Source organism: Notechis scutatus, chromosome 3 (genome assembly GCF_049901735.1).
Source record: "Notechis scutatus isolate UNSWTSFEM ecotype Mainland chromosome 3, rNotScu1.2, whole genome shotgun sequence".
Taxonomy (NCBI): Eukaryota; Metazoa; Chordata; class Lepidosauria; order Squamata; family Elapidae; genus Notechis; species Notechis scutatus.
The window spans coordinates 192,659,557-192,687,274 of record NC_142011.1 but is presented as its reverse complement, the minus strand read 5'-3'; the positions used below and the strand labels follow the sequence as shown (position 1 = coordinate 192,687,274).

Below are 27,718 nucleotides of genomic sequence, written 5' to 3'. Positions count from 1 at the left end.
GACCATCTTGGGGAAGAGAGGATAAAAGGGGAGGTGGGGAGGCAGCCTCTGCTGTCGTGTTCTGATCCCATGGGTGATGCAACATGGCTGGCCTCTATAATTCTGAAGTCCTTAAATAAGTTGTGCTCTCGTGTTCATTTGCCCATTTTAGTTGCAACAAAGAAAGATTGCAACCGTTGGAAATTATTTTAAATTAAGACAAAATTCAAATCATATTCACCATTGCTAAAAATAAAACATTCTCCATTCTGCTAAAACTTTCAATGACATTTTCCTCTTTCCTGTTTGAGTGCTAGGCTTTCAATCATCAGCAGTTAAGTTGGTCATGCAGATTGGTGCATTCTAGCAGTGTATGAAGATGAAATCAGAATTACATGATTTGTTCCAGCTCACTTCTTGTTGAGAACAAGCACACATTCTCTAGGACAAACTATTCTTTGGGTTTGTTTGTTTGTTTTAGAATAGAATAGAATCCTTTATTGGACAAGTGTGATTGGACACACAAGGAATTTGTCTTGGTGCAAATGCTCTCAGTGTACAAAAAAGAAAAGATACGTTCATCAAGAGTCAAGAATCATAAGGTACAACACTTAATAATAGCTATAGGGTACAATAAGCAATCACACCATTTTCTTCATGAAATAAACTTTATACTATTTTCATATGAAAGAAACAGTTGCCCAAACCTCAAAAATAAAAGTTGTCCATCCTGGATCTGAAAATTAAAGCTTACATTGAATTTATTCATTGCCTAGAACTTCAAGGCTTAAATATACATAACCAAAGTATAACAAACATATATATATGATTATTTAAAGTACAATTGAACGCCCATGGTCTTCTTTAAAAAGTTATTCTTCTGTAACAAATAACATCAAATATCATAATGAGATAGAAAGAAAACGTATTCAGTTCCTCATTGCCAACATGGCATTTATGTCCCAAATGAGATTCCTCAATTGATCCATGATTTGCTTCAGCTGTTGATTCTTCTGTTTCAGTTTCTGTGAAAAGAGATGGGGGGGGGGAATAAACTGTCAACAGCGCTGCTTGTTTGGGCTACACACTGTGAATTTTAATTGAGGAAATGGCGGTAGGCAGGACAGCAGAAAAGTCTATCGCTCAGTGCCAAATCAAGGTAGAAAGCTCTAGATTAATGGCCGATAGCCATTGTCTAGAAAGAGAATGAGTTAAGAGACAGTCAAAGAAGAAGAGCGTCTTTGGGCCTATCTTGATTTCCCAACTGTAGGCTGCAACTTCGATGCCTAATTGGAATAAAAGAGCACATCTTCTTCCTTAAAAAGATATTTCCCTGTTAGCAAGCTTATATCAGTATAGGGGCTACAGGAATAAGAGCAGTGAAAATAAGCAAAACACAGGTTCTGATCAGGTAGTAAAGAGGCCATATGAAGATGATACGAGAGGCAGTTTGGAATTGTGGTTAAGGAAAACCAAGAGACTGTGAGTTCTAGTCCCACCCCCCTTAGAGATGAAGCCAGCTGAGTGACCTTAGTAGTCATGCTCTCTTAACCCCAGGAAACAGGCAGTGACAAACCACTTCTGAAACCTTGCCAAGAAAACTGTAGGGATTAGTCCAGGAAGTTGCCAGGAGTCAACGAGGGCACAAAAAAAAGTGGGGGAAAGGATATGATAAACCATAGCCAATTCAGAGATAGAAAACCCTTTGCCAGTCAAATCCTACTGATCTAACCAGGTTGCCTCACTACTAGCCATGCAGGCTAAGAACTAACATTTAATAATATTTAGAAAGCAATACATTCCACACTGTTGATTTAACCCCCTAGCATGCACCTTTCCATTATTGTGGAATAAATAAGTACCTGGGAAATTCTTTAATTACCCATGAAGGGTCTTTGCAAAAGTTTAGCCCTTCCTTTTCCAGAGTTCTTAAATCATGCAGAGAATATATAGAGCAAGGCTGTCAAACTCCCGGCCTACAGGCCGGATGTGTCATGCGCTGGCCACGCCCACACCCTGTTTAGCTAAGGGGGGGGAAGTCCCAATAAGTCACGTGACGCCGCCATGATGATGTGAGTTTGACACCTCTGATATATAAGGGATACAGAATGATCCCTACTGCAGGAACTGGTTTTAAACATGGGAGCAAAACTTTGTGTTACCCACACTGCCTCTTTTCAGGAGAAACTCACTGGAGTTTATGACTAGAACGATGCTTACATCTTGGAAGGATTAACTAGATGGAGCCATGGGGTGGGATGGGGGAAGCCCTACCAGCTCTGCAGATAACTTTGCCAATCTTCTATATATAAATAAAAGCGAAATACCAATCACGCACCAATCACAAAATCTCCAGAACCATAAAGCCTACAAACTTGAAATTTGGCACGTATTTTCCTCTTGGCTTCTAGGTGCTCACTAAGAAAGGATTTTCTGAAATGACCATCAGAGCATTAGTATTTTGTATATTATTATTAATGCTCTCTGATGCTAAGGAGTTCTACTCTCCTTCCCCACCTGAAAAGAAACCTGTTCCAAATGCAAAACATAAACAGAGGAGTTTCAGTTTTACAGCACCAAGCAGCTTTAGTACAGAACAGTTGAGCGAAGCCACGTCCAGGCTCCTTGCTGTCTCCTTCTTGGTCACACAGCAAATACGGTTTCAGTTTCCAAACAGCCCTCAACTCTCTCACACACTGACAGGATGCTAGCCAGATGAATACTGATGGATGCTGGTAGGCAAAGGCAGAATTTCCCCCCCTTATTTTCATCCCCAAAAACTAAGCCCGACCACATAGATTCATAGTAAAGCATGGGTATCAAGTTTGTGTGTGTGTGTGTGTGTGTGTGTGTGTGTGTGTGTGTGTGTGTATAAAACTTGATTTCCAGCTGAGACTAATCCTGTTGTATGAAAATGAATAATCAAGCAGAATTCTATTAAGTTTGAAAGATCTACCAATAAGTCGTTGGAACTAGAAATAGGCACCATTCTGCTCAGCAGGGATTTTACTAACAAAGAAAACTTTTACTTGCATTTGCCCATCATTTTAAGAGATGGTGACTAATGTATTCGAACCTAGCATGTATTTATATATTTATTTATTAATTTAAGTAGGTTTGCCATATCTACACAGAAATTAAAACCCACTGACTTCAACAGCACTTCATCCCAGGCCACAAGTGCTTGGATTTTACCCTCAATATTTAAGGAACAAAGGAAAAGAAAACCATAGTAAGTGAACGCAAAGCTTAGAAAAACTGAAGGCAGACCCAATTTAAAAACCATCTGTTTAACGCCACAAAACCAGACTGCCTCTGCAAAGCTTTCTACAAATAGATTGTATTAATGACTGGCATAGAGATGAATTAAGTTACTACAAAGTTCTGTCAAATGTGGTACTGAAGCAGTTTGATTTTGCCAAGGCCAAAAATTATAGCTTAGTCTGTGCTTTCTCTATGATTGAGAACTGAAGCATTTGCAATTTCGGTCTCACAGTGTGATGTCACTTAGATCTCTCTGCATAAAGAATGTAACACTCATTCCCCACCCCACCCCCCAAATCCATTTTACATTCAGTCCCAAAGTAATAATGTTCAATTTGGTTCGGCTGCATAGCATTTTGCCTCCTAGGTTAGCAAGCTCAATCTGAATTTGCAGTTAAAGAGGAGCCATGCCTACTCAAGCATATTTTTATCGGATGAATGTTTTTCCTGGGGTTCAGCTCTTTAGATTTTAGTGCTACACACTGTGTGGCTTTCCTTCTCAACTGCCCCATGGGGTTCTCTCCAGACTGCAAGAGGAATGCCATACCATGCTGTGAGTTTTAAACTAGATAGCGCTCAATGGATTTTGCTTTGTGTTGTTTGGCTTCTTTGAGGAACTCGTGACGTAGTTCAATACCTCCAAATATTGCAATGTATTTCATGTATATATTGAGTTAACTGGGCTGTACTACACCTTTCTAAAACCATTCCATATTATAGATCAGTGCTTTTCAAAGCTACAGAATAACAAAGTTGGAAGGTACCTTTGAGGTCATCTAGCCAACCCCCTGTTCAAACAGGAAACCCTATACCATTTCAGACAAATGGTTGCCCAGTCTTTTCTTTAAAGCCTCCAAAACTATTCCACTTGTTAATTTTTCTCCCTGTTAGGAAGTTTCTCCTTAATTCTAGTTGCTTTTCTCCTTGATTAGTTTCCATCCATTGCTTCCTGTCCTGCTCTCAAGAGCTTTGGGGAATAGCTTGACTCCCTCTTCTTTGTAGCAGCCCCTCAAATATTGGAACCCTGCTATCATGTCCCCGCTAGTCCTTCTTTTTTCTAGACTAGCCAACCCCAAATCCTCCAACTGTTCTTCATATATTTTAGTCTCCAGACCCTTAATCATCTTAGTTGCTCAATGTCAGCCTTCAAGATCTTTTCTACTTTTCTACTGCTTTGCATCTTTCGGCTGCCATGAGTAAGGGGGGGGGGGAGAGGAGGGGTTGAGTCTGGGAAGAGAGCTGGAGGTGTTACATTCTTGTGTTGTATAAATGAGGAGTGGGGGAGGGAGTATAAATTCCTGCTCTTAAGTTTCTATTTCCTTGCTTAGCTTTCTTTCCTTTGCGCAGCTACGAATCTTTATCAAAATATGTCAAGGTCAACGGACAGAGGCCTCATCACCACCTGAAGATGCCCACATGATCATATTCAGAACTTTTAATTGGAAGAATCTTTTGGACTTTGTGGGGTGGGAACAATTCCATCCCTTTGTATATGTGATCTGCGCGCCTAATTCCTTAGATTCAGAATTCTACCTGTAGCTTCCACTTCGAATTTCAGTAAAAGTTATCTTTGCTCTAATCTATGGAGTCTAAGTATTTCTTTCTTGGATTTTGAATGGAGCACAGACTGACACTCTTTTCTGCACTTTTTCCAAAGTCTCAACATCTTTTTTATAATATGGTGACCAAAACTGAATGCAGTACTCCAGATATGGTCTTACTAAGGTTTTGTACAGTGGTAATACTTGTCATAATCTTGACTCTATCTAAATTTGGCAACTTTAACATTGGAACTTCAACTTTCTAGCCCAACGGGAATTCTGGGAGCTGAAGCCCACAGATCTTAAAAGTTGCCAAGTTTGAAAAACATTGTTATAGATCATAAGATATGTTTTTCTGAGGAAACTTTAAATATTTAGCAGAGTATTTCTCTTCCCCACATTTTTCAATGAGTTAAATGTGAGAAATTGTTGAATTTATTTCATATCTGGTGAAAAGTCCATTTCCAACTGCTAAACTTAATTACTTTTCAGCTGCTGTAGCTGTAATAAAACCTCTGCAATAAAGTTACAATGAGAAACATACTTTATTTTTACAGCAGAGAGAAAAAAAATAATTGCATATTATGGCTGGTGGAAAATAAATTCAAATTATCTGGCCAACCTTTTTCTTTCGTATTTTAGAAGTGCTCTAAAGAATGAAATCCTATAAAGTTTACTAGCTCTTCTTTTGCCAGCCATTTGTCACAGGGACAGCTGTCTGGAGAGATGCTTTTTAAACATGTCAAACAATAACAGGTAAAACTTGAAAAGAAAATCAAGAAGACAACGAAGTAATCTAGAAAGCACACATTAACAAACAGCTCAGGCAAGAGAATGATTTCAGAACTTCAAATGGAAAAGCAAGGTATGTTTCTATATAAACTAATATTATAGTTATTGATTTATGGTTTTTTTCTGGTAGAGGCATTAAAACTTTTTCCTCTACTGCTAGTTTTAGGACCATACCCACTGAAAACTTGTAAACAACATTTGGCTACATAGATCCAACCATTTTGTTTACAGCTGCTGTAATGCCAGCCTTGCTATCTCCTCCTTCATAGAAGTGCACTTCTATGATTTACTAGCACCATCAGTCTTCACTGAAGTGATCAACTGCATAACCATCCCTGCCCCATTACATCAGACCATCCTACTGGTCAGGAAGGGAAGGATCCTGAAATTAAAGGATTTTGACTGGCCAGGATCCAGAAAGAGTACCTTCTCTGCCTTTAGCTCTAGGAATATCCTACCCAATCACCCCAAAGTGAGGTGGTTCCTCACTCTCCCGGCCTTTCAGAAATGTCTGAAGAACTGCAGTCTTGCTTGGGGTTCACGCGGGGGCCTGGAAAACTCTCCCCTCAACCCTCACTTTTTAAGTTGGAATTACAACTCTCTTAGCCTCCTAATAAAAATATTATATACAGTTTTTATGCTTTTATATTTTATTTGCACACTGCTTCTGTGTTTCTCTGTGAAGGAGACAGGCAGTCTCTAAAATAAATAATAAACAAATGGCAGAACAGAATAGAATAGAATAGAGTAGAACAGAATAGAATAGAATTCTTTATTGGCCAAGTGTGATTGGACACATGGAATTTGTCTTCAATGCATAAACTTTCATTGTACATAAAAGCTGTAAGTGATAGATCATGATCATAGTCATCCTAAAAATACATTCACCATAAATCATAAGATACAACAGAGTGATAGAATCAACATATATCGTACTAGGAAACTAAATAAAACAATATAAATCGTAAAGATACAAGCAACAAAGTTACAGTCATAAGTAGAAAAGGTAATAGGAAAGTTGAAAAGAATAATATTAATACAGTCTTACTAAATAGTTTGACAGTGTCATGGGAATTAATTGTTTAGCAGAGTGATGGCATGGGGGAAAAACTGTCCTTGTGTCTAGTTGTTCTGGTGTGCAGTGCCCTACAGCGTCGTTCTGAGGGTAGAAATAATAAACAAACAAACAAATAAACAAGTAAGCAAGCAAAATAAAGAAGTCACTAAGGTCCAGTCGCTAACACTAGATAAACAGGAACCCATCCATCTGTGTTCCTCTTGTTTCAAACAGCAGGCCTTTAAAAAAAAAAAAATCCAAGGATTTGGATTCAGAAAGAGAGGGAGGGATTGGTACCACAATGCTCAAATATCCCTTTCCTTCTTGCTGCGACCTGCAAATTCACTGATCAAATGTATGATTTTTCAGCCCAAAGTGCTTTGCTAGTTGATAAACATCCCATTAAATGTTCTCTCACTTTGAAGAGTGTTAGTAGCTCAAGACATTTTAGAAGGGTCTACGCTCTCCCATGATGACTTTATATGGTGGGAGGGCTCGGTAGCTTCAGCAGCTTCTTGAGAGCAAGGTAGATTTTAAACTTGAGGTCATCACTGACAATAAGGTAAAAAGGAGAGAATCAAAGTGAAGTATAGTTCACAGAAGGGAGACGAGAAGAGGTCTTCGCAGGGATGAAAGAAACCAATCCACTAGAAACTTCAGAATCAAACCTGCAACTCATATAACTATAGTTGCAGGCAAAGACTACTTTGTCTTTGTCTGCAACTACTACAGGCATGGCTGAAATATCTAAACAAGTAGGTGATGAGAGCTGAAAGGACTTCTCTAATCACCAGAGAAGAATGCTGAATTTTTCACAATTTGGAGGTGATATTGCCAACTTTAATAGCTACCAGTAGTGATTATGTCAGAGCAGTTTTACCTCTCAAAAGGATAGAGAGCAGGGAATGTAAAAAGACCGAAGCAAAGATGAATTGTAACAGCTGAAGCAAGGCACATTGGATGTTTTTTAGAAATAAGTGAAGCTCGGAGAAGTGGAAGCCTTTTAAATCAGGAGGTTGCGCAAAGCATTAAGCCCATTGCCAATAGAATGATGTTCCAATGGGCGTTACTAATTTGACTGTGCAAGTAATTCTGAGTTGATTTCAAAAAGGTATTTCAGAGAGTATAAATTGCAAAGTATCTGCAATCTTTTGAGGCAGATGCATCTTTTCCTGGCATTTCAGAACAGCTATGGCAAGCAGCCATGCAATCCCAGAAAAAGACACAGCTGCTTTAGACAATTGCTAATGTTTGAACTCTTCTGAACTCCAAAGTACCTCTGGGGAATAACATCTGAAAAGCCATAATAGCTCAATATGTGCTTGGTTACAATCCAATCACATGGCACTCGTGTCAGAAGCACCAAGGCGTTTCTGGGTTGAAAGGATTAACCGGTGACATCACCATTGCTCAGGACACGCCCAGTTGGGAGCTCCTTTTCATGTCCCCATCAGGAGCTGGAGCAAAGGATGAGAGCTTACCCTGCCCCATGGTAGGACTTGGGTCTCAAAAGCAGGCTTGCTGCTTGTCAAACCAGTATTCTAACCACGTGAGCCACCATGTTATTTACAATCCAATAGGACAATATTTATTACAATTAGTGAACACCCAATGGACATCAAGAATATGTGCTTGCTACAGATATCAATTGTAAGACTGAAAAAAATCTATGAACATTTAAGAGACGTTTAATGCAAGAAAATATATTGTAATACAATAGGCAACTAGAATACAAATTGGCCAAAATAGAGGCATGGGAAACCAAATGCAGATTAGAGTAATAGTTTGCTTATAAAATGCTAACAGGTTTCAGGACATCTATAATTCTGTAGAGAGAGAATGTACAAATTAAATTAAAAAAATAAAATAAAAAAGTAAAAAAGTAAATGAACCAGCATTTGACTTGCAGGCCATATTTTTTCAGAATATAAAATCAAAGTAAAGAACAGATTTGGGGTGCTTAATTTTCATGTGGAAAAAAGAGAGCTACTGAAGGGATAAGATCTGTGAAGTGGAAAAGTATTGTCAAAATTTCAAAGGGAAAAATATCCAACTTGTTTTTAAAACAAGTTATCATGATAACCAAAAAAAATAAAAAAGGAATATGAAAATCTTGAAAAACAAGAAGGGATTGAGGTCGAGTATGGACACAAAGAAAAAAACATAAGGAAACCAATGAATGCTAACAAATAAAACAACAAGAAAGGAAAAATAAGACAATTTTTAGATGAAAGTACTGAACAGTAACAGCAGAAGAGACTTAATGGGGGCAAATAAAGCTGAAGAAAGACGGGAAGACTTTTAAAAAATGGAAATGTAGAACAGAAATATTCAAAGAATGCATACATATAGAAACACATAGAATTGAACAGGAAAGCAACCTGTGCAAATAAACCACTTGAAGCTGCAGTATATCAGCAAAAGTGCTCACAGCTCTCTTGCAACAAATATGGAACAAAAATGTGTGGCCTAGATTGGAAAAGATTAATATACATACCAGAGGTGGTATTCAGCAGGTTCTGACCAGTTCTGGAGAACCGGTAGTGGAAATTTTTAGTAGTTTGGAGAACCGGCAAATACCACCTCTGACTGGAGATTTTACAGTATCTTCCCCTGCCATGCCCACCAAGCCACACCCACAGAACCGGTAAAAATTTTTGAATCCCACCCCTGATTCATACCTATACCAAGGAATGGAAATGAAATGAAAAAGTATGAAAATTAACATTATATGAGAATATGTAATGAACAGGATAGAGAATGTGAGGAAGACCTTTACCTTCCTATCATTACCTACAGCAAAGCTTTCGTATAGACCCTATCAGAATATATAATGCATTTTAACATATTAAACTAATGATAATGATGACAAAATGTGGCATGAAATCACAACTGCCATTTTGTACCTACTTTCTGACACTGGATGCAAGTATGTTAGTTAGACACACCCCTTTACTTTACCTCTAGATAATCTGCCTTTGCATTATGTAAAGAACTATCAGGTCTTCTGGCTAAGGTAAAATAATATCCGGTTATAATAGTTCTTCTAAACACTTGATTAATTAACACTTGATGGGCCAGATGTATCACACGCTGGCCATGCCCATGTTTGGTTTAGTGAAGGGGAAAAAAGTTCCAATACATCATGTGACACCACTGTGATGACGTGAGTTTGACACCCCTGATCTACTATAAGAACTGAATTAGAAAACACGGAGCGATTCACAATTGGAAGTGAGTGAGACAAAGTAGGTTAAAAAACTGCCCTTAAAAATCTAATTGCTGGAGATAATTCAGGACAGCAATCCCTTTGTCCATGTAGTCATCACCACCAGCTGAACCAGACTTTGATGACACTGAATTAAAAACTTTATGCACCCACAAGAAATATAGTCTGTAGTGTGGGTAAATGTATAAGACTTAGTTTCTATGAAATGGTTACAAGGCGTTCAAAATATCAGAAGTATTTTGATTTCAGATCAACTATGTTTCAAGTTCAGGACCATTGAGAGTTTAGACACAGGATAGGTTGGTCCCTTCAATATTGGACACTCCATTCATAACTCAAGATACTCTATCCTTTTGCATACAGTTGATATGTAATAGTTAGTTAAAATCCAGGGCTCACGCAGTTAGGAAAGAAGACAAGTGAAGAACAATGTGGAAGGTCCTGCAGCTAGTTCTGGCTAAGTTTATAGGCTGTCATCAATGCTACTTTCAACAACTGACTATCCCAGGGTGTCAAACTCACATCGTCACAGCATCATCATGTGATGTATCGGGGCTTTCTTCGCTAAACTGGGTGTGGGGGAGGGGCCAGCACATGACACATCCGGCCCACAGGGCGCAAGTTTGACATTCCTGGACTATCCAAAGGCAAAAACCAGGCCACTGACAACATTATACTGCGTCAAACCCGTTTTTACACAATTGAAAGACAACTTTTCAACTTTGCCTTGGTTCTCTAAAAAGTGAAACAAGAGAACGGCAAAATAAATCTTAGGAGTTGCAGCAAAAGGCAAGCAGCATAGTATAAAAGAGACGGCTTAAACACAAGCACATATACATATTAAAAGAAAAGCCAAAGATTGGAATTCCAGAAATATCATATGAGTAAGAAGGAAATGAATCCAGAATGTAATTTGTACCAAAAAAAAACCCCACCCAGTAAGTCCTTTTGGAAAAAGAAACTTGACACATTTTAAATTATTCAGATGGCAAGAATATCTCAGTGGCTTCCAGATTTCTCTTCAGATTATAAATGGGGTATAGAGAGGGAAGAGATTTGCTCATGAATATTTGGTATTGCAAAGTGAGCTTGCTTTTTTTTCAAGGAAACAAAAACAAGAGCCTACCAACAGTAACAAACCGTGAATGTGCTAGCACAAGTGCATAATGTTCTTGGTATAAAGGTGACTTGCACTAAGCCATTGAAAAAGGAAGGGGAAGTAGGAGAAAGGATAGCCTTCAACAGAAATTCAATGTGTGAAAACATAATTTGCTATGATTATGCAACTAATTGTGCAGTTTTCCCCAGGTTGGGACCTTCCAAATGTCCTGCGGTTCAACTTACATCACACTCAACCATCTCTGCCAACAAACTGGCTGAGATTTGATGGGAATTCAGATCCAACCATCTAGATTGCCACAGGTTGAGAAAGCTGGTTTAAGGTGACCTGATTTGAAATGTAGCACAAATACTAAAAGGCTGGTAAAATGTCAGCTTCAGACTGCGTAGGTTACAGTGAAAGGCAGCCTTGACTTCCAGCCAATTTAATTCACTTCAATATATGTCTGCATCATTGACAGGGAAGTGCAAATTAAATATTGATTCAGAAATGGTACACACGGTTCATACTGCCTACTTCTGCTGGTCCTCCACAGAGGGCAATGAACAGAGTGAGCCTCGGTGCCCTTCAAAGAATCAAATGCTGACCCAGAAAAGTTTCCATTCAGATTGTGTCTAAGGTGAGTCTTAGTTCAACCAAAGCTCAAGTTAGCAACCCCAGTTAAAAGGTTTGCAAGAGAGATAATGGTGCAGCTAATACTAAGGAAGAAATGAAATTCTCCGTGTGGAGAACAACAAAGCAGCTTTGGAAGGCTCATTCTATCTTTTTAATTATTACTCAGGAATCAAGGAAAGCGTTCTACCTTTTCAACACTTCAATGCCAGTGAGCAAGTTATAAGTGAGCTGGAAAAAAATTGTTCGTTATCTTGTGATAGATCCCTTAGGTATTGTACTTCACACGTTCAAAAACCCGTTTTGGTTTTTTTTGGAAGAATGTTTGAAAGACAATCAGGGAAAGTTACCTGATTTCATAAATTAAGTTTTCCCATCATAACTTGAGAAGAATGTTGGGTTTAATTTAGACTGATAGAAATGGGACCATGGCATCTTTTTCAAGAAATTCATTATTGGAACTACTAATATTTGGTAAGGTCCTACAGCATTTTTTATGTGTTTGTTTTGTTCAACATGAAGCAACTGACATACATTATTCATGGGCCCATCAATTCAAGACGCTGATGATATATCCCAATTGTGAATTACCACCCTGTGTTGTTCTGGAAGTCTGAAGTCTCTTCTCAGCACCTGGAGGTTGTTGGGGTCTGCAGAAGAGTAAACATGCTGAAGTTAAGTTCAAGCATGACAGACTTGTTTGCAGACTGAGGTTCTCTGCTGTCTTGGTCTTATCTCTGGAAAGGATGGAACTGTCTCTGAGAAAGCCTATCTGTGACAGGGCTCATCCTTATCCAATTAACGTATCCAATTAACGTTGGATAAGTACGTGAAGGCTGTTAACCAGGACAGAATCAACGCACGCTGGAGTAGTCCAATGAGCTTTACACAGATCACTCAGAAATGGCACCTGACGCGAAATGAAGCAACCTGCTTACAGCTAGCAGTAGAACACATTATACCTGGGTCCTTCATCAGTTATCAGTAGATCTCCAAGAACAATTTAAAATGCAGGCTTTACTCAATGAAATCCTTTACAGGTAGTCCTTGCTTAAAGACCACAATTGGGATTGGCGACTTCATCGCTAAGACATAAGCAAGACGTCATGTGATTGTGATAGTCTTACACCCTCGCTTCCACTGCAGTCATTAAGCAAATCACCTGCAGTTGTTAAGCAAAACATCACCATGACTCGCAATTTTACTGTCAGCTTCACTATTGACTCTGCTTGTCAGAAGATGGCTGTGAAATGTGCAGATGACAATCGTGTGACTGGGGGATGCTGCCACGGTTGCAAACACGAGGACTGATTGTAAAGTTACTTATTCAGCACCATCATAATTTTGAACAGTCACTAAACAGAGCAGATGTCAAGCGAGAACTACCTAAATAGCAGTGGCCCCCAACCTTTTGGGCACCAGGGACCGGTTCTGTGGAGAGAGGTTTTTCCACGGGCTGGAGGGGGCGTCGTTTAATTTGCTGCCTGCATCCCATGTATGGGGCTTTGATTGTTTGTGCGGACTAGTTTCTGGCATGTTGCGGACCAGTACCGGTCCACGGACTGGGGGTTGGGGACCCCAGCTGTATAGGATTTTCAGAACCTTCTATTTCAACTACATTTGTTTGATACTAATATCCTGGAATAAAACTGTTTATGACCCGGAACTCCTGGGAAATGGAGGATGCTCAGGTGACTGACAAGACGATGAGCTGCTTCATCATGGAGCAGCCTTTCCCTGGAAATAAAATTTTGCTCTGACATTGGTGGCCTTGAGCAATGGTACCTACAGCTCAAGGAAAAGCTTTTTTGAAAAGCTTTTTTTAATTAAATAACATCATAGGAGTTCTTATAGATAGCTCCGCTTGTAAGTTAATATTGATTTGATCAGTCCTGTTCTTTTCCATTATATTAATTATACCGTGATTGTTTGTATAGTGCCAAGAGTCACACGATTATGGTAGCATAAAAATCCAATAAACAAATAGCGACTGTCAGCTAAGGAACAATGGGGATGATTTACATCTCTTAAGTACTTATTCATTCACAAGTTTAAGCATTATATTTTCTTCAAATAGATGCAAAAGCCATGTGTGTGATGTGCTGAATCCATCTGCCTGTAATACTTATCCATAATAAACTAAACATAAGAAAGCTATTCCAAATTTTCTATGCAACCTGGGAGGTGGTCAAACAATCTTGGCTCTCTCCCTAGAAAAATATGGCTACTCTGGGGGTACCATTCCCTCCTCTGGCAGCAATTATTTGTTATTAACTTTCAGTAGTCCTCAAATTACAACCACAATTGGGACCGGAAACCTTATCATTAGGCAGTATTGTCATTAAGTGAAGCATCATGTAATCATACCCAACCTATGTTGCTGTAGTCATTAAGTGAAGCATCAGGTCATTTGTGACCTTCCCTGCCAGCTTCCTCATTGACTTTGCTGGTTAGGAAGCCAGCTGGAATCCAGTGCAAACTGGAATCGCGGAATTGCAGAACGCTACAACCATGGTAAATGCCAGCTGGCTGCCGTGTGCCTGAATTGCAATCATGTGACTATGAGGGGTGGTGCAATGGTCATAACTTTGAGGATGGTCTGCAGGTTACTTTTTTCAGTGCTGTTGTAACTTTAAATCGTTATTAAACTAACCATCATTAGACTGAAGACTACCTCACAACAGGCACAGGCCTGTATCATCAATGAGCCGTGGTGGCACAGTGGTTAGAGTGCAGTACTGCACTTTGTCTGCAATTTGTCAGATTGAATCTCACCAGGGTCAAGGTTGACTCAGCCTTCCATCCTTCCAAGGTTAGTAAAATGAGGACCTCTGTGATCATATTAAGAGCAATTGCGTTCTCTTCGCTGATGATGTAAAGCTGTTCAATACCACAGACAATACTGCTACCCTACAAAAAGATCTTGACTATGTATCAGAATGGTCAAACAAATGGCAACTTCAAATCTCAACAAATAAATGCTCTGTCTTACATATTGGCAAAAAAAATCAGAAAATAAAATACAAGCTGAATAGTCAAGAACTCGTTGATGACCCAAGCTCTGTAAAGGACCTTGGAATACTCACCTCTAATGATCTAAGTGCTAGAGCCCACTGCAACTACATAGCCAAAAAAGCATTAAGAGTTGTTAACCTAATCCTACGTAGCTTTTTCTCTGGTAATATCACACTACTAACCAGAGCATACAAAACATTTGCTAGACCAATACTCGAATACAGTTCATCAGTCTGGAACCCACATTACGTATCTGATATTAGCACAATTGAGAAAGTCCAGAAATATTTCACAAGAAGAGTTCTCCACTCCTCTACTCGTTGTAGAATACCTTATGCCACCAGACTTGAAATTCTAGAACTAGAAAACCTTGAATTACGCCGTCTTCGGTCTGACTTAAGCATGGTATATAAAATCATACATTGCAATGTCCTACCTGTCAGTGAATACTTCAGCTTCAACCATAACAACACAAGAGCACACAATAGATACAAACTCAAAGTAAACCGCACCAAACTTGATTGCAGGAAATACGACTTCAGCAATAGAGTGGTCAATGTCTGGAATACTCTACCCGACTCTGTAGTTTCTTCCCCAAACCCCAAAAACTTTAACCTTAGACTGTCTACTATTGACCTCACCCCTTTCCTAAGAGGTCTGTAGGGGGCGTACATAAGCGCACCAACGTGCCTACCGTCCCTGTCCTATTGTTTCTCTTATTCTTTTATTTTTCTTATATGTACCCATTTCATGTATTCACAACTATGTATACACTTATACTTATTATCTTGTAAACAATTGGCAAATCAAATAAATAAATAAATAAATAAATTGTTGGAGGAAATAGGCTGACTCTGTAAACAGCTCAGAGAGAGGGCTGTAAGGCACTGTGTAGCAGTATAGAAGTCTAAGTGCTATTGCTATCCAGAAGTTGGGATGTACATGAATCAAAGATCTCACCCAACATGGAACTATTTAAATACAGGATGGCAGAGCACTGCTCTGAGAACAGGGCAGCAATTTTCTTCTTTCCCTTTTGTTTTATGCTGGAAAATATTACAAAGAATGGTGTCATGTAACGCAGCGGGCCCCAACCTTTTGGATGCTAAGGACCAGTTCCGTGAAGAGAGGCTTTTCCGCACACCAGAGGGGGTGTGGTTTTGAAAGCTTCCTGCAAACCGTGGATAGAGCTTCGCTTGTTTGCATGGCTCGGTTTCTGGCATGCCACAGCCCAGTGCTGGTCCACAGGGGTTGGGGACCACTGAAATAACACAAAGCTGCTTTAGGCTTGATGATACAGGCCTGTGCATATCTGTTCAGTTTTACTAAGCTCAATGCACCTTACTTCCAGGTAACTGAGCATAGGACTGCAAATGAAGCCAAAGCCAAAGCAATAGTACGCATATGAGCTCTGAAGTTTCTTGCTCAATTATGCGTTTTGCATGTGATATCAGTCAGGCAAAATTTATTTCAAGCAGGGTTGCTCTGTAGAAACTAATAAATATTTATCCCAGGCTATTATTTTGAAAAAGTGCCCTTCCAAAATATATATTTTTAAAGGCAGGAGAATATAATGCAATTTTTTTTTAAGGGCAAAAAGTGGTTGGTGGTTAAGGTTTCAAGGCAAAAAACCATAATGCAGTGATACCAGTATACGTTTTTAAAAAGTGATTAAGTTATATCATAAACATTTATGAAATTCCTCATACAAGATCACTCCAAGGAGGATGATAAACAAATCAGCATTTGTGTACAACAAGGGCAAAACGTATAACTTCCTCAAAAGAGATTGTAAAATATATTAATAGTTAAAGAAAGCAAAGCACTCACATAAATTTATATTACAGTAAATCCTATGTAATGTTATACTATTAGTTTAGTCTAATACCCTGCTTTTCCAAATTCACACTGTGCTTTTTGTTTTTTTGCCTTTTTTAAAACACCTAGGCCCTCTTTATATTGAAATCCAATGCTTCTTTTTGCACCCTTTTTTCTCACTAATTGGCAATGACAGAAACCGAAATGTCAAACTGGTTCTTTTGAAAGCAATTTTTCACCTTTCCAAGATATTTTAATGATTGAAATAATTAAAAAAAAAAAAAAAAAGGACAGGGATTTTGTAGCTTTATTGTGGCGGGGGAAAAAGTCTGCAGTCAAAAGACTACGATATATAATGCATGAATTATACCTTTATGCTGGAAGAAAGGAAACAATGAACAACAACAACAACAAAATGCAGGCATTAAATTTCCTCAGGGTTAGAATTGCATGAGTACAGAATAGGGATGTGGCTTTGGGCTTCATTGACTATGCTGTACCTGGGTTGCCTGGCCCATTATTCTCCATAAATTTGAAGTTTTCCAATGCAATTTAGAATTCAACGCAATCAGGGTTCTTAATCATGCAGGGTGTCTGTCTATATTACTACACGGAAGGCCAAATGGCAGAAAGTGAGGCTGAGGGAGAACCAGCCAACACAGTCACATTTTATTCTTTGCATTTCTAATCAAACTTGAATTAGGGCTGTAGTCTGCCATTTCCATACAAACACTTCAAATTAGTTTTGCACAGGGATGTTGCAAATAAGACTGCTGGAGTTCAGAGCCTTTTAGACTCCCTGCTTACCGTTCATTTTTCTATATGTGTGCTTACCCAGAGCACTGAATGAGAATATTTAAGGCATCGGAGATAAATGACACAGTTAATCTGTTCCTTTTTCTCTGCAAGTCAATGAATGTTTTGTGCCTGGCCCTCGCCCACAGGGTAGCTACTCCATGTTAACCATTCTGGATTATGGCTGACAGAATCACATAAAAGGATCCCTACCTTTGTTCTATCCCAGTATTTTTCAACTTTGGCTACTTTAGGATGCTGGCTGGGGCATACTGGGAAATGAAGCCCACACATCTTAAAGTTGCCAAGGCTGAAAACCACTGCTGTGCCCTAATGGATTGCAGCCAAAGTCCTCTGGGCCCCAATTTCCTACTTTTCATTCAATGTTTTTTGTAACACAAGACCTTATATCATCTTATTTGTGCATTTATCTTTATCAACTCAAGGATCAGTTTCGCAGACAAATGGCTAAAAGACATCACACTTCAAGTACCTTAATCATAAATGCCAATTTGACAGCTGCATTAACTTGGAAGTTAATTTGCAACTGTAGATTTTAACACCAAAGCTGAAAATTTGATTCCATCTTTAGCATAAAGAGAGTGTTCCCCCCTCCCTCCTAAAGAAATTATGTCAAAAGACTCACACAATCCCCCTCTGTGCAAAACTGCACATCATTCTGCAGAAAATAATTCAGGGGCAGAGATGGAGTTTTTAATTCCTATCATGTTTCCTTTATCCTGACCATTCAATAATTATGCGTCTAACTTCCAAGGTCTCTGGAATCAAAGCCTTATCCATAGATGGACAAGAAGAGGGAGAACAGGGTTCCTCTGTCTGGCCTTCTATCGTCCTTGCTCTCTGAAGCTCTTTTTACTTCTATTGTAAGTTCATCATGCCACTCCTCAAACCTGCCATAAAAGATTGTTCCCTGCAAGTCTAACATTTGTGTATGCTTATTCCTACAAACTTTGTTCTGCGAGAGTTAAATCGGTGAACCAAGGAAAACTCTGCCCACTGCCGACAATTAATTTTAGGCCTATGTAGGTTAAACTGAATATATACTGAATTATAAACAGCTGGCATCCTTCTGCTGACAATGGCTGTTTGATCTTATGGCAGCTTCTGATGGTAGCATAGAGGTGGAAATAAATATCAGGATGTGCCTAAATGGTGATCCTTCTCTTCTCCGTGCAACAACACCTAATTATTCAGGTCCTTTAGAACAAACACTGGGGGAAACTAAGTAAGTAGGAGAGGTGACATGGAGATGAAAAATAATTTGTTCCTGAGATAAAAGCTTTCCCTTCAGGGGATAAAGAATTTTATTCAAGGATACCGGTTGAATACAACTCAGTGTGGCTTATTATTTTAAAGAAACACACAAGCTCTTTTTCATCTTTTAAATACCAAATGGAAAACATCTCTCCATCCCTATCTTTCTACCTATCTCCCCTCCATGCCTCCTTTTACAGCAAAACCAATCCATGCAAAGCTAACAGTCACCTGCTCCCCACAGACAAATACACTGCTCAAAAAAATAAAGGGAACACAAAAATAAGATATCCTAGATCTGAATGAATGAAATAATCTTATTAAATACTTTGTTCATTACATAGTTGAATGTGCTGACAACAAAATCACACAAAAATTATCAATGGAAATCAAATTTAGCAATCCATGGAGGTCTGGATTTGGAGTTACACTCAAAATTAAAGTGGAAAACAACACTACAGGCTGATCCAACTTTGATGTGTGGCCTCCACGTGCCTGTATGACCTCCCTCCAACGCCTGGGCATGCTCCTGATGAGGTAGCGGATGGTCTCCTGAGGGATCTCCTCCCACACCTGGACTAAAGCATCCCCCAACTCCTGGACAGTCTGTGGTGCAACGTGGCATTGGTGGATGGAGCAAGACATGATGTCCCAGATGTGCTCAATTGGATTCAGGTCTGGGGAACGGGCAGGCCAGTCCATAGCATCAATGCCTTCGTCTTGCAGGAACTGCTGACACACTCCAGCCACATGAGGTCGAGCATTGTCTTGCATTAGGAGGAACCCAGGGCCAACTGCACCAGCATATGGTCTCATAAGGGGTCTGAGGATCTCATCTCGGTATCTAATGGCAGTCAGGCTACCTGTGGAGAGCACATGGAGAGCTGTGTGGCCTCCTAAAGAACTGCCACCCCACACCATTACTGACCCACTGCCAAACCGGTCATGCTGGAGGATGTTGCAGGCAGCAGAACGTTCTCCATGGCGTCTCCAGACCCTCTCACATCTGTCACATGTGCTCAGTGTGAACCTGTTTTCATCTGTGAAGAGCACAGGGCGCCAGTAGCAAATTTGCCAATCTTGGTGTTTTCTGGCAAATGCCAAACATCCTGCACAGTGTTGGGCTGTAAGCACAACCCCCACCTGTGGACGTCAGGCCCTCATACCACCCTCATGGAGTCTGTTTCTGACCATTTGAGCATGCACATTTGTGGCCTGCTGGAGGTCATTTTGCAGGGCTCTGGCAGTACTTCTCCTGTCCCTCCGTGCACAAAGGCGGAGGTAGCAGTCCTGATGCTGGGTTGTTGCCCTCCTACGGACTCCTCCACATCTCCTGATGTACTGGCCTGTCTCCTGGTAGCGCCTCCATGCTCTGGACACTACGCTGACAGACACAGCAAACCTTCTTGTCACAGCTCGCATTGATATGCCATCCTGGATGAGCTGCACTACCTGAGCCACTTGTGTGGGTTGTAGACTCCGTCTCATGCTACCACTAGAGTGAAAGCACCGCCAGCATTCAAAAGTGACCAAACCATCAGCCAGAAAGCATAGGAACTGAGAAGTAGTCTGTGGTCACCACCTGCAGAACCACTCCTTTATTGGGGATGTCTTGCTAACTGCCTATGCTTTCCACCTGTTGTCTATTCCATTTGCACAACAGCATGTGAAATTGATTGTCAATCAGTGTTGCTACCTAAGTGGACAGTTTGATTTCACAAAAGTGTGATTGACTTGGAGTTACATTGTGTTGTTTAAGTGTTCCCTTTATTTTTTTGAGCAGTGTATTTACCTAGAGACATTTGATCACATCAACTGTTCCCTGATTTTAAAAAAAATGTCATGCAATTTCTCTCCAAAAAGTAAAACTGACAATCCTTTGAAGGAAACAAATAGTGGTGTCCAAATCTACTGTCTGGAAAAAAAATAAAACGCTTTAAATCGATCTAGGTTGTTAAATGATTGAGCACATTCCTGACCTTCTTTAAATGTCAAGAATAGAGACATACTTATGCATCGTCGAAACCTCAGGATCAGATGTTAATTTGGGAGGGAGCTGTAAACTTTCTGTCCCAAATGAGTCTTTCTTCAAATTAGCAGATTATATATACTTAACAAATATGGATACTTGGAAGTTCCAAATAGAAATTCTTATAAGCTACTGCATATAAATAGGCAGCAAAACACTACACTCGCTTGCACTGATGATGTTGCTTAGCTGGGTAATGAAACGTCTGCAAGCAAACAACCAAGCTCAGAGAGTAGCAAGAATTGCATAGAGTTTACTCTAATAAAAAAATAACTATTAGTGGGCAATAGGAGTTCAATGGAGAATAATGTAGGGCACTTGATAGAAGAGTCCAGTTAAAGAAAGAAAATAGGTCCTGAGTTTTTAGAAGAATCTACTCTTTTTTTTTTCAATTAGTGTCCCATGAATGAATAACCAGCCCCATCCTTATACAAATGGAAAGACCAAGCAAATGCCATAGTAAATTTATCAATAAAGCACCTAACAAAATTCCTCAAACCATTACAAGCCAGGAGTCCCAGCATATCAACTTAAACTGAAAAAGAGAGTAATTTTAATATTTTTAATTAGTACAAATCCAGACCATGGTTAATGTATGAAATGGCTACAAGGACTGAGCATGTACAGTGAGGGCACAGAACTAAAAAGAATTACAAGAGGAACATTTCGGAGTTAAGTAGAATTTCTAAAGTTTGATTGGTTTCCCCAGACACATAATTAATTTTCAAAACATAAAATGACAGGAATTAGCATTTAATAAAAATCAGCAACAAATACTAATTCGTGGACAGTTAAGGATATCTAGAATATCATCATCTCAAAATGTCTAAATAAGAAATTATTATATATAGCCCTAGAATAAGGAATATGTTTTTCTAATGTAACCTTTTAAGTAAATAAAATAGTGTAATATAACCTCCTGGAAAATTATTATATAACTAAAGGAGAAAAATGATATTTATTTGTATCCTGCCTTTATTATTTTTAGAAATAACTTGAGCCAGCAAATATATCCAACATATTTCTTCCTTCTATTTTCCCTACAGCTACCAATTCTGTGAGGTGGATTGGGCTGAGAGATAGTGACTGATCCAAATTCACCCAGCTGGCTTTCATGGTCAAGTTGGGACTTGAACTCAAACTCTCCTGCTTTCTAGACTGGCGCCTTAACCATCAGACCAAACTGGCTGAGACCGTGTAGCAAACATTTCAGACCATTCTAGGATTTTAAATGCATTTATACATTGTTTTGATGTGTTTGTTAATATGTTTGATAAGCTAACTTGGCTACTTTACAAATTAAAACAATTCAATGAAAAATTAAAAATTCTACAATGTTCTGAAATGTTTGGTTCACAATCTCAGTATAAGCACCTTCAATGACAGTTGTTCAAAAATTGTCTTTAAGACACTCTCACCCCTATAATTCCTTTTTCTACTACCCAATAATATAGATAGATAGATAGATAGATAGATAGATAGATAGATAGAGACAGACAGACAGACAGACAGACAGACTGACCAACCCCTCACATAAACTGCACATAAACTGTTTCAACTTCTCCCCTCAGAATGCTGCTATAGAGCATTGCATGCCAAAACAATTAGACACAAAGAGTTTCTTTTCCCATGCCATCACTCTGCTAACACCTAATTCCCACAGCACTGTCTACGCCTAAGGATATCTAACCATGACACAGGACTGTGTTACTATTATCCTCGTTTTTCCTATTACCTACGCCTATTGGTATTTTATGGCTATACTTTGTTGGTTGTATCTTATGGTTTATGGTTGTATCTTATCATTTATCACTTTGTTGCTTATTTGTAAGAGCTTATGCACCAGCACATTCCTTGGGTGTCCAATCATATTTGCCAAAAAAGAATATTCTATTTATTTCTTTTTCATAACTATAAACCAGGGGTGTCAAACTCGATTTCATTGAGGGCCGCATCAGGGTTGTTTGACCTCGGGGGGCCAGGCTGGGCATGGCCAGCTCAATGTCACTCATGTCAGGGGCACCTGTGGTGGCCCGAGAGCTCTGCCAGCAAAAGTAGGAGCTCAAGCTCCATTTTTGGCTACCACGGCTTCCTGCAACCCTCTGGCAGCAAAAATGGAGGTCGGGACGGCTGCATGAGCTGTTTGCGCTGGAAGAAGCACCGTGGGCCAGTTTTCGCTGTTTCAGAGCTGCCCCAATCTAAGTACCCCGTGGGTTGGATCCAGCCCCCAGGCCTTGAGTTTTGACACCCCTGCTATAAACTATGAAATTTCATACATGACCCAACATTTGTATCCTGGGGTCTACTTACTAATCTTTGTTTTCAATGAGTCAAAAATATATATTTGGCTTACAATTACACAAAAAGGTACCCAGAAATAGAACACAGTCTACCTTGATAACTTCCATGATTTCCCGTCTTTCTTCACTAGCAAAGAGTAGCTGGTTGGTGGCTCCTCGGTCATCATGTTTAAAGCCATCCTCTTCCACATAAGGAATGAGCTGCTGTAAATTTGGGGGAAAAAATTCCTATATAAAGATGGAGAATATCTGGTGGAATCTCGCGTGAGAAGCTATGTCAGAATAATAATTATGATAAATATGAAATTACAGAAATGTTTCTTTTTCTAACAGCATTTATATTATACAATCTGTTTTGGGACATTTTAGGAAATTTAAGATGTCTCAAAGCAATAAAAATATACTTTGCCTTTTACCAACTTGCAAACTCCCTAAAACTTTTTCAACCACGATCAAAAGGCATAAGCAGAAAATACATTAAGTTTCACCATCTGGAAATCATGATGGATACCGTATGTAAGCTGATCTGGATGTTCTGGTAGATCCTTCAGTGATCTGCAGTATATTAGCTCTCAGTAGTTTCACAGTAAGAGCAATTCAATAATTTCCCCTCTTTTTGTTGTGGCAATTGAGAAACCATGAGGTAAAGAAGGAGAGTATTTTTGCAGAGAGAATTATTGTAAACTCTTGGTTTAATGGACCTCAGCTGAGTGGACTTCAGATATAGTGGACAAAGATTTCATTTGGGCTTCATCCCATTTAACAGACAAATGTCTATTCAATTGAGGATTTCTCTACTAAATTGAAGTTTTAGTGCTAATGGTGCTATTTGCATCAGTTAGGTAATTATGCAAACAATATAAATGGATGTAAACAAGATAAATTTGAACTTTACAGACATTTGTATTTAATGGAACCCCTCCTCCCCCAATGATCCATTAAGTCAAGGTTTTACAGTACTTTTATTACTAGCATTTGGGTGTATCCATTTTAGTCCAGGTTTCACATGAAGAATTTTGGGATTTTAGAATAAATGAGAACTGGAAACAAATCAGTTTCCCTCTTCTTCTGGTCTAGATATTTGTGCCTGTCTCCCCTCCCATTTCACTTACCTCTATTGGAATGGGTTCAAGTCCTGCACAATTTTCATTGCATTTATCATATACTAATCTCAGTTTCCGAAACAGTATTGAGAGTTGGCGCAGATGTTCTTGCAGCTTTCCTAATCTGTCTTGATATGTGCCCGTATGATAGGTGACACCATTTGGAAGCTGGAATATTCAAATATTTAATAGCAAGAAATCAAATTTCAGCTACCCTTGAGAATATACAAAGACAAAAGGAAACCTGACTCATTTCTTCAACAAGCATGAAAAGTTTTTGACAAAAACTTTGTTAGTTTCCAATGTTATCTGAACTTCATTCCATTTATTTAGAATAAATATTATCCAATGTCTATATAGTACTTCCTTTCACTGAAGCATATAACAAAACAGAAAATAATAATAAAAGTTTAAAACACCACCATAAAATTATGACATGCCTACAAAATATGTTTTTGAATACTGGTTGAGTTTCTTCTGGAAAAGAATTCTATAAAGTCAGAGATATTTCTGAGAATGCTGAAACCGGAACGTGAATGCAAAAAGAGCAACTCCCCAACGTGAATGGGCAGGAGCGCCGGAAACCAGAAGCTTAGCTAGCCAGTGTGCACATGCACGCCAGTCACCTGCTCTTCCGGTTACTAAACTTCTAGTAATGAAGCACCCACCATTATTATATTTTTTAGAATACAAGGGGCTGTATACTATGTTTTTAAAACAGTCTGTAAAAACTCTAAATTGCTAAAAGAATACTGGCTGAATTCTCTAGAAATTCAGTGGAAATATGAATTACATTAAAAATAATCCTAAATAATCAAAATAAAAGAAGTTAGGATAATTATTTTAGAATTTAAAGATAAAAAACTGGGGAGGAATGTTTTAGAAGAAATGAAAGTGACTATGGAAAAATCCTACAAATTTACCAGCTATGGAATAATAAAGTGACATTTACCAGCTGCTTTCAAGGTACACACAAATAAGCAGAAGCAAGGTTATATACTACATTAAGGGGGGAAAAAACAGAAAGAACTTACATACCCACTATTAGCAATTTATAAATCACTTACCTATATTTTAACTAGAATATGCAATTGATCTGTTTTCTTCATAGCAGCACATTTTGTCTAAAAAAAGCCTTGAACTCAAAATGAATCCTCTCAAAATGAACCCTCTCCAAAGGCAGATTAATTAGAAAATAATTATCTGCCTTCTTTACTATATTCCTAGTGAAGCTAAGATTCTCCAATTTTAAAAGTAAATTATCTGGGGAGAAAGGCAGATAAATCGTTAAAGCAAGTCTTTTTTTTTTTTTTTAATGAAAATATGTGGCAGGCAAAGACTTCCTTTTCTGAATGCCAAAGTTGTTTCTGCTTATATGTTTTTTACTGTGCACTTTTTTCAATTTAATTCAGGTTTTCTAAAAGAGATAATAGGATAGCACTATTTGGACAGGTGATTCTTTACCTGCATATTTCTTAACAGCTGGAAGATTTCCATAGTGCGGAATACAATGTCCTGCACAGTCTCTTGACCAATGCGACACAACGAAGCTGTGTTCACTTCTCGTGCAGCCTGACCCTGAGGCCCAGAAAATGGACCAGGAGGCAATCCTGGCCCTGCTAGAGGCGGTGTAGACATCCTGAGTTGTAAGAGAATTAAACTATTAAGGTACAAAAAGGAAAATGGGTGTCAAAGAGTACACAAATCTGTTGGGTACAGATATTTCATATATTAATGGTTTGCTATTGACATATTAAAGTTAAATTACATTGGGGCCCTCCATCTACAAATTAACATCATGCTCAAAACCTTACATTTCACAGATTTGTAAGACTACAGAGGCAGAAGAGTTCATTTTGGCCATATAACTTGATCAGTGCTGGAGTCGTTAAAGAAGCAAAGACAGTGGTCCAATTTCTACCTAAACATGCTGAGTTCCTTTTAGAGTTGCACATTTTATCATGTTGCCATGCAGCTATATTTAGGCATATATAAATATTATGCTTTTGTTTCTTATTTAGAAAAAATGCATTTTTCCTCCCTAGGCCACTTTTGCATATCCTAGCTTGCAACAATCGTCTGCCTACCCTTGCCCTTTCCTATACATGAACCAACCACTGGATTAAACCAAACTTTAAAAGGCTGCTCGAAGATCCAAAGCCAATTCAGAAGAACCAACACCTTTTAGTCTTGAAAGTTTTGGGAGCTGACTTTCCACAATGTCCTTGCTTCTTAAAACCTCTGCTTTTTTTTTTTTTTTTTTTGTAATCTATTCTTGGATCTGTTTCTTTTGTTCCCATAAACCCAGGGTTGAGAGGGATCTTGAAGGACTTCTAGTCCATCCCCATACAAAGCAGGAATTTATCCATTCTGGATAGATAACTCTTCAGGTTGGAGCATCCACAACTTCAGGCGGCATTCCCAGGACCAAATAAAGACAGGCACTCATGATCCTTAAATTCGCTCTCAGCTCCAAAAGGACAGAACCCTGAAATATCTCTGCCCATCAAGTCCAGATTTTCCTTTTTTTAAAAAAAAAATCAAACAAACCCTAAACTCCCAGTCATCTTTTGGAGCAGCCAGACAAACGTCAGGCACAAAAACGGGTCTTTATAACATTCATAATATAACCTCAGCCTTCCTTCGCCCGACAACCTACAGGGACACTGGACTACAGGGCCCATCCTTCCCAGCCACTGGACCAGGGTTCGTAAAGGATGTAGTCCAACTGTCTCCGGAGGTCCCCGGAAGGGGGAAAAAGGACGATAGACCCGAGGGTACCTAGCCTTCGTCGTTGCCCAAGTAACAAGCGCCTTTTTTACGTCCCGTCCAGGTTAGTCGACTCTCCGCGTCGTCAGCGTCGCCCTCCTCCCAACGCGCAAACCTGTATTGGAACGTTGAACGGCGGGACGTGATGACGCCACGCGGTACGGACTCGGGGCGATGGATGCCTTCTGTGCATCGGCAGGGCGTAGCCATTTTTTTTCCCTTCCGTACAGGGACTCCTTCTCAGAAACCCCCCTCCCTCCTCCTCAGGAGAAGGTGGTCCGCGCCGAGTTATTTTCGTCAGTGTTTCGGTTGCGTTTTGATGGGGAGGACTACAGTCCCTATTGTCCCCAGCCAATATAATGTAAACGATTTCCCTTTCGTCCTCCCCCTCCCCCACTTTCTCCTTTGCTGCCGATTCTCCCTCCATGGAGAAGAAGAGGGCAAAATCGGGGGCGATACGTTTTTTTTTCTCGTTCTGTAGCTTGTACGCAAAAGGCAGCTTTTTTATTCTTGTAGAAGTTGAATTAGAAGCTGAAGAATAGGGTGAGGGGGGACTCAGCAGGTTTAATGCTGGTTGCCTTTAATTCAGTGCTTCTCAAATGTGACTGCTTTAAGATGGATGGACTTCAACTCCCAGAATTCCCCAGCCATTTTACTTGAGAAATAGCAATAGCACTCTAGACTTATATACCACTTCATAGTGCTTCACAGCCCTCTCTAAGCGATTTACAGAGTCAGCATGTTGCCCCCAACAATCTGGGTCCTCGTTTTACTGACCTTGGAAGATTGTGTCAACCTTAAACCTGTCAGGATCAAAGGAATCGAACTCCTGGCAATGATGGTCATACACTGAATGAGATGCAGAAGAAGTTCTGGATAGGAGCTGAACTGGGTCCTTTTAGTTGATGAGATACCAGAGTTTTAAGATTTACTCAGGATGGGATAAAGCAGAGTGCAATACAACCAATGGAATAGCTTGCCTTCAGCAATGTGGGTGCTTCATCACTGAAGGCTTTCAAA

At 39.3% G+C, this 27,718-nt stretch overlaps 1 protein-coding gene across 6 annotated transcripts; it reads right to left on the bottom strand.

The window, feature by feature from the left end:
• Positions 1-442: 442 nt before the first annotated feature.
• Positions 443-26,832, bottom strand: MED30 (mediator complex subunit 30). 6 transcript variants are annotated; one of them, XM_087962116.1, is made up of 5 exons: positions 26,711-26,832; positions 25,394-25,568; positions 23,939-24,097; positions 22,920-23,054; positions 443-1,004 (listed from the first exon to the last, which is right to left on the bottom strand). In XM_087962116.1, the coding sequence occupies exons 2-5, from the start codon at positions 25,565-25,567 to the stop codon at positions 909-911; spliced, it is 564 nt and encodes a 187-aa protein (XP_087818242.1). In that variant the 5' UTR covers position 25,568; positions 26,711-26,832; the 3' UTR covers positions 443-908. The 6 variants fall into 6 exon arrangements, with proteins under 6 accessions (XP_087818242.1, XP_026545414.1, XP_087818241.1 ...); XM_026689629.2 differs by having other exon boundaries at positions 22,920-23,030; XM_087962115.1 differs by having other exon boundaries at positions 25,394-25,589; positions 26,711-26,829.
• Between the last annotated feature and the right edge of the window lie 886 nt (positions 26,833-27,718).

Bases quoted from the DNA above. Each gene is read 5' to 3' on its own strand.
- MED30 (XM_087962116.1), bottom strand. From the start codon at position 25,567: ATGTCTACACCGCCTCTAGCAGGGCCAGGATTGCCTCCTGGTCCATTT. The intron at 24,098-25,393 runs GTAAAGAATCAC...TGAATATTCCAG, and splicing joins AGCTGTTAAGAAATATGCAG to CTTCCAAATGGTGTCACCTA. The intron at 23,055-23,938 runs GTAAGTGAAATG...ATCTTTATATAG, and splicing joins TTGAACCCATTCCAATAGAG to GAATTTTTTCCCCCAAATTT.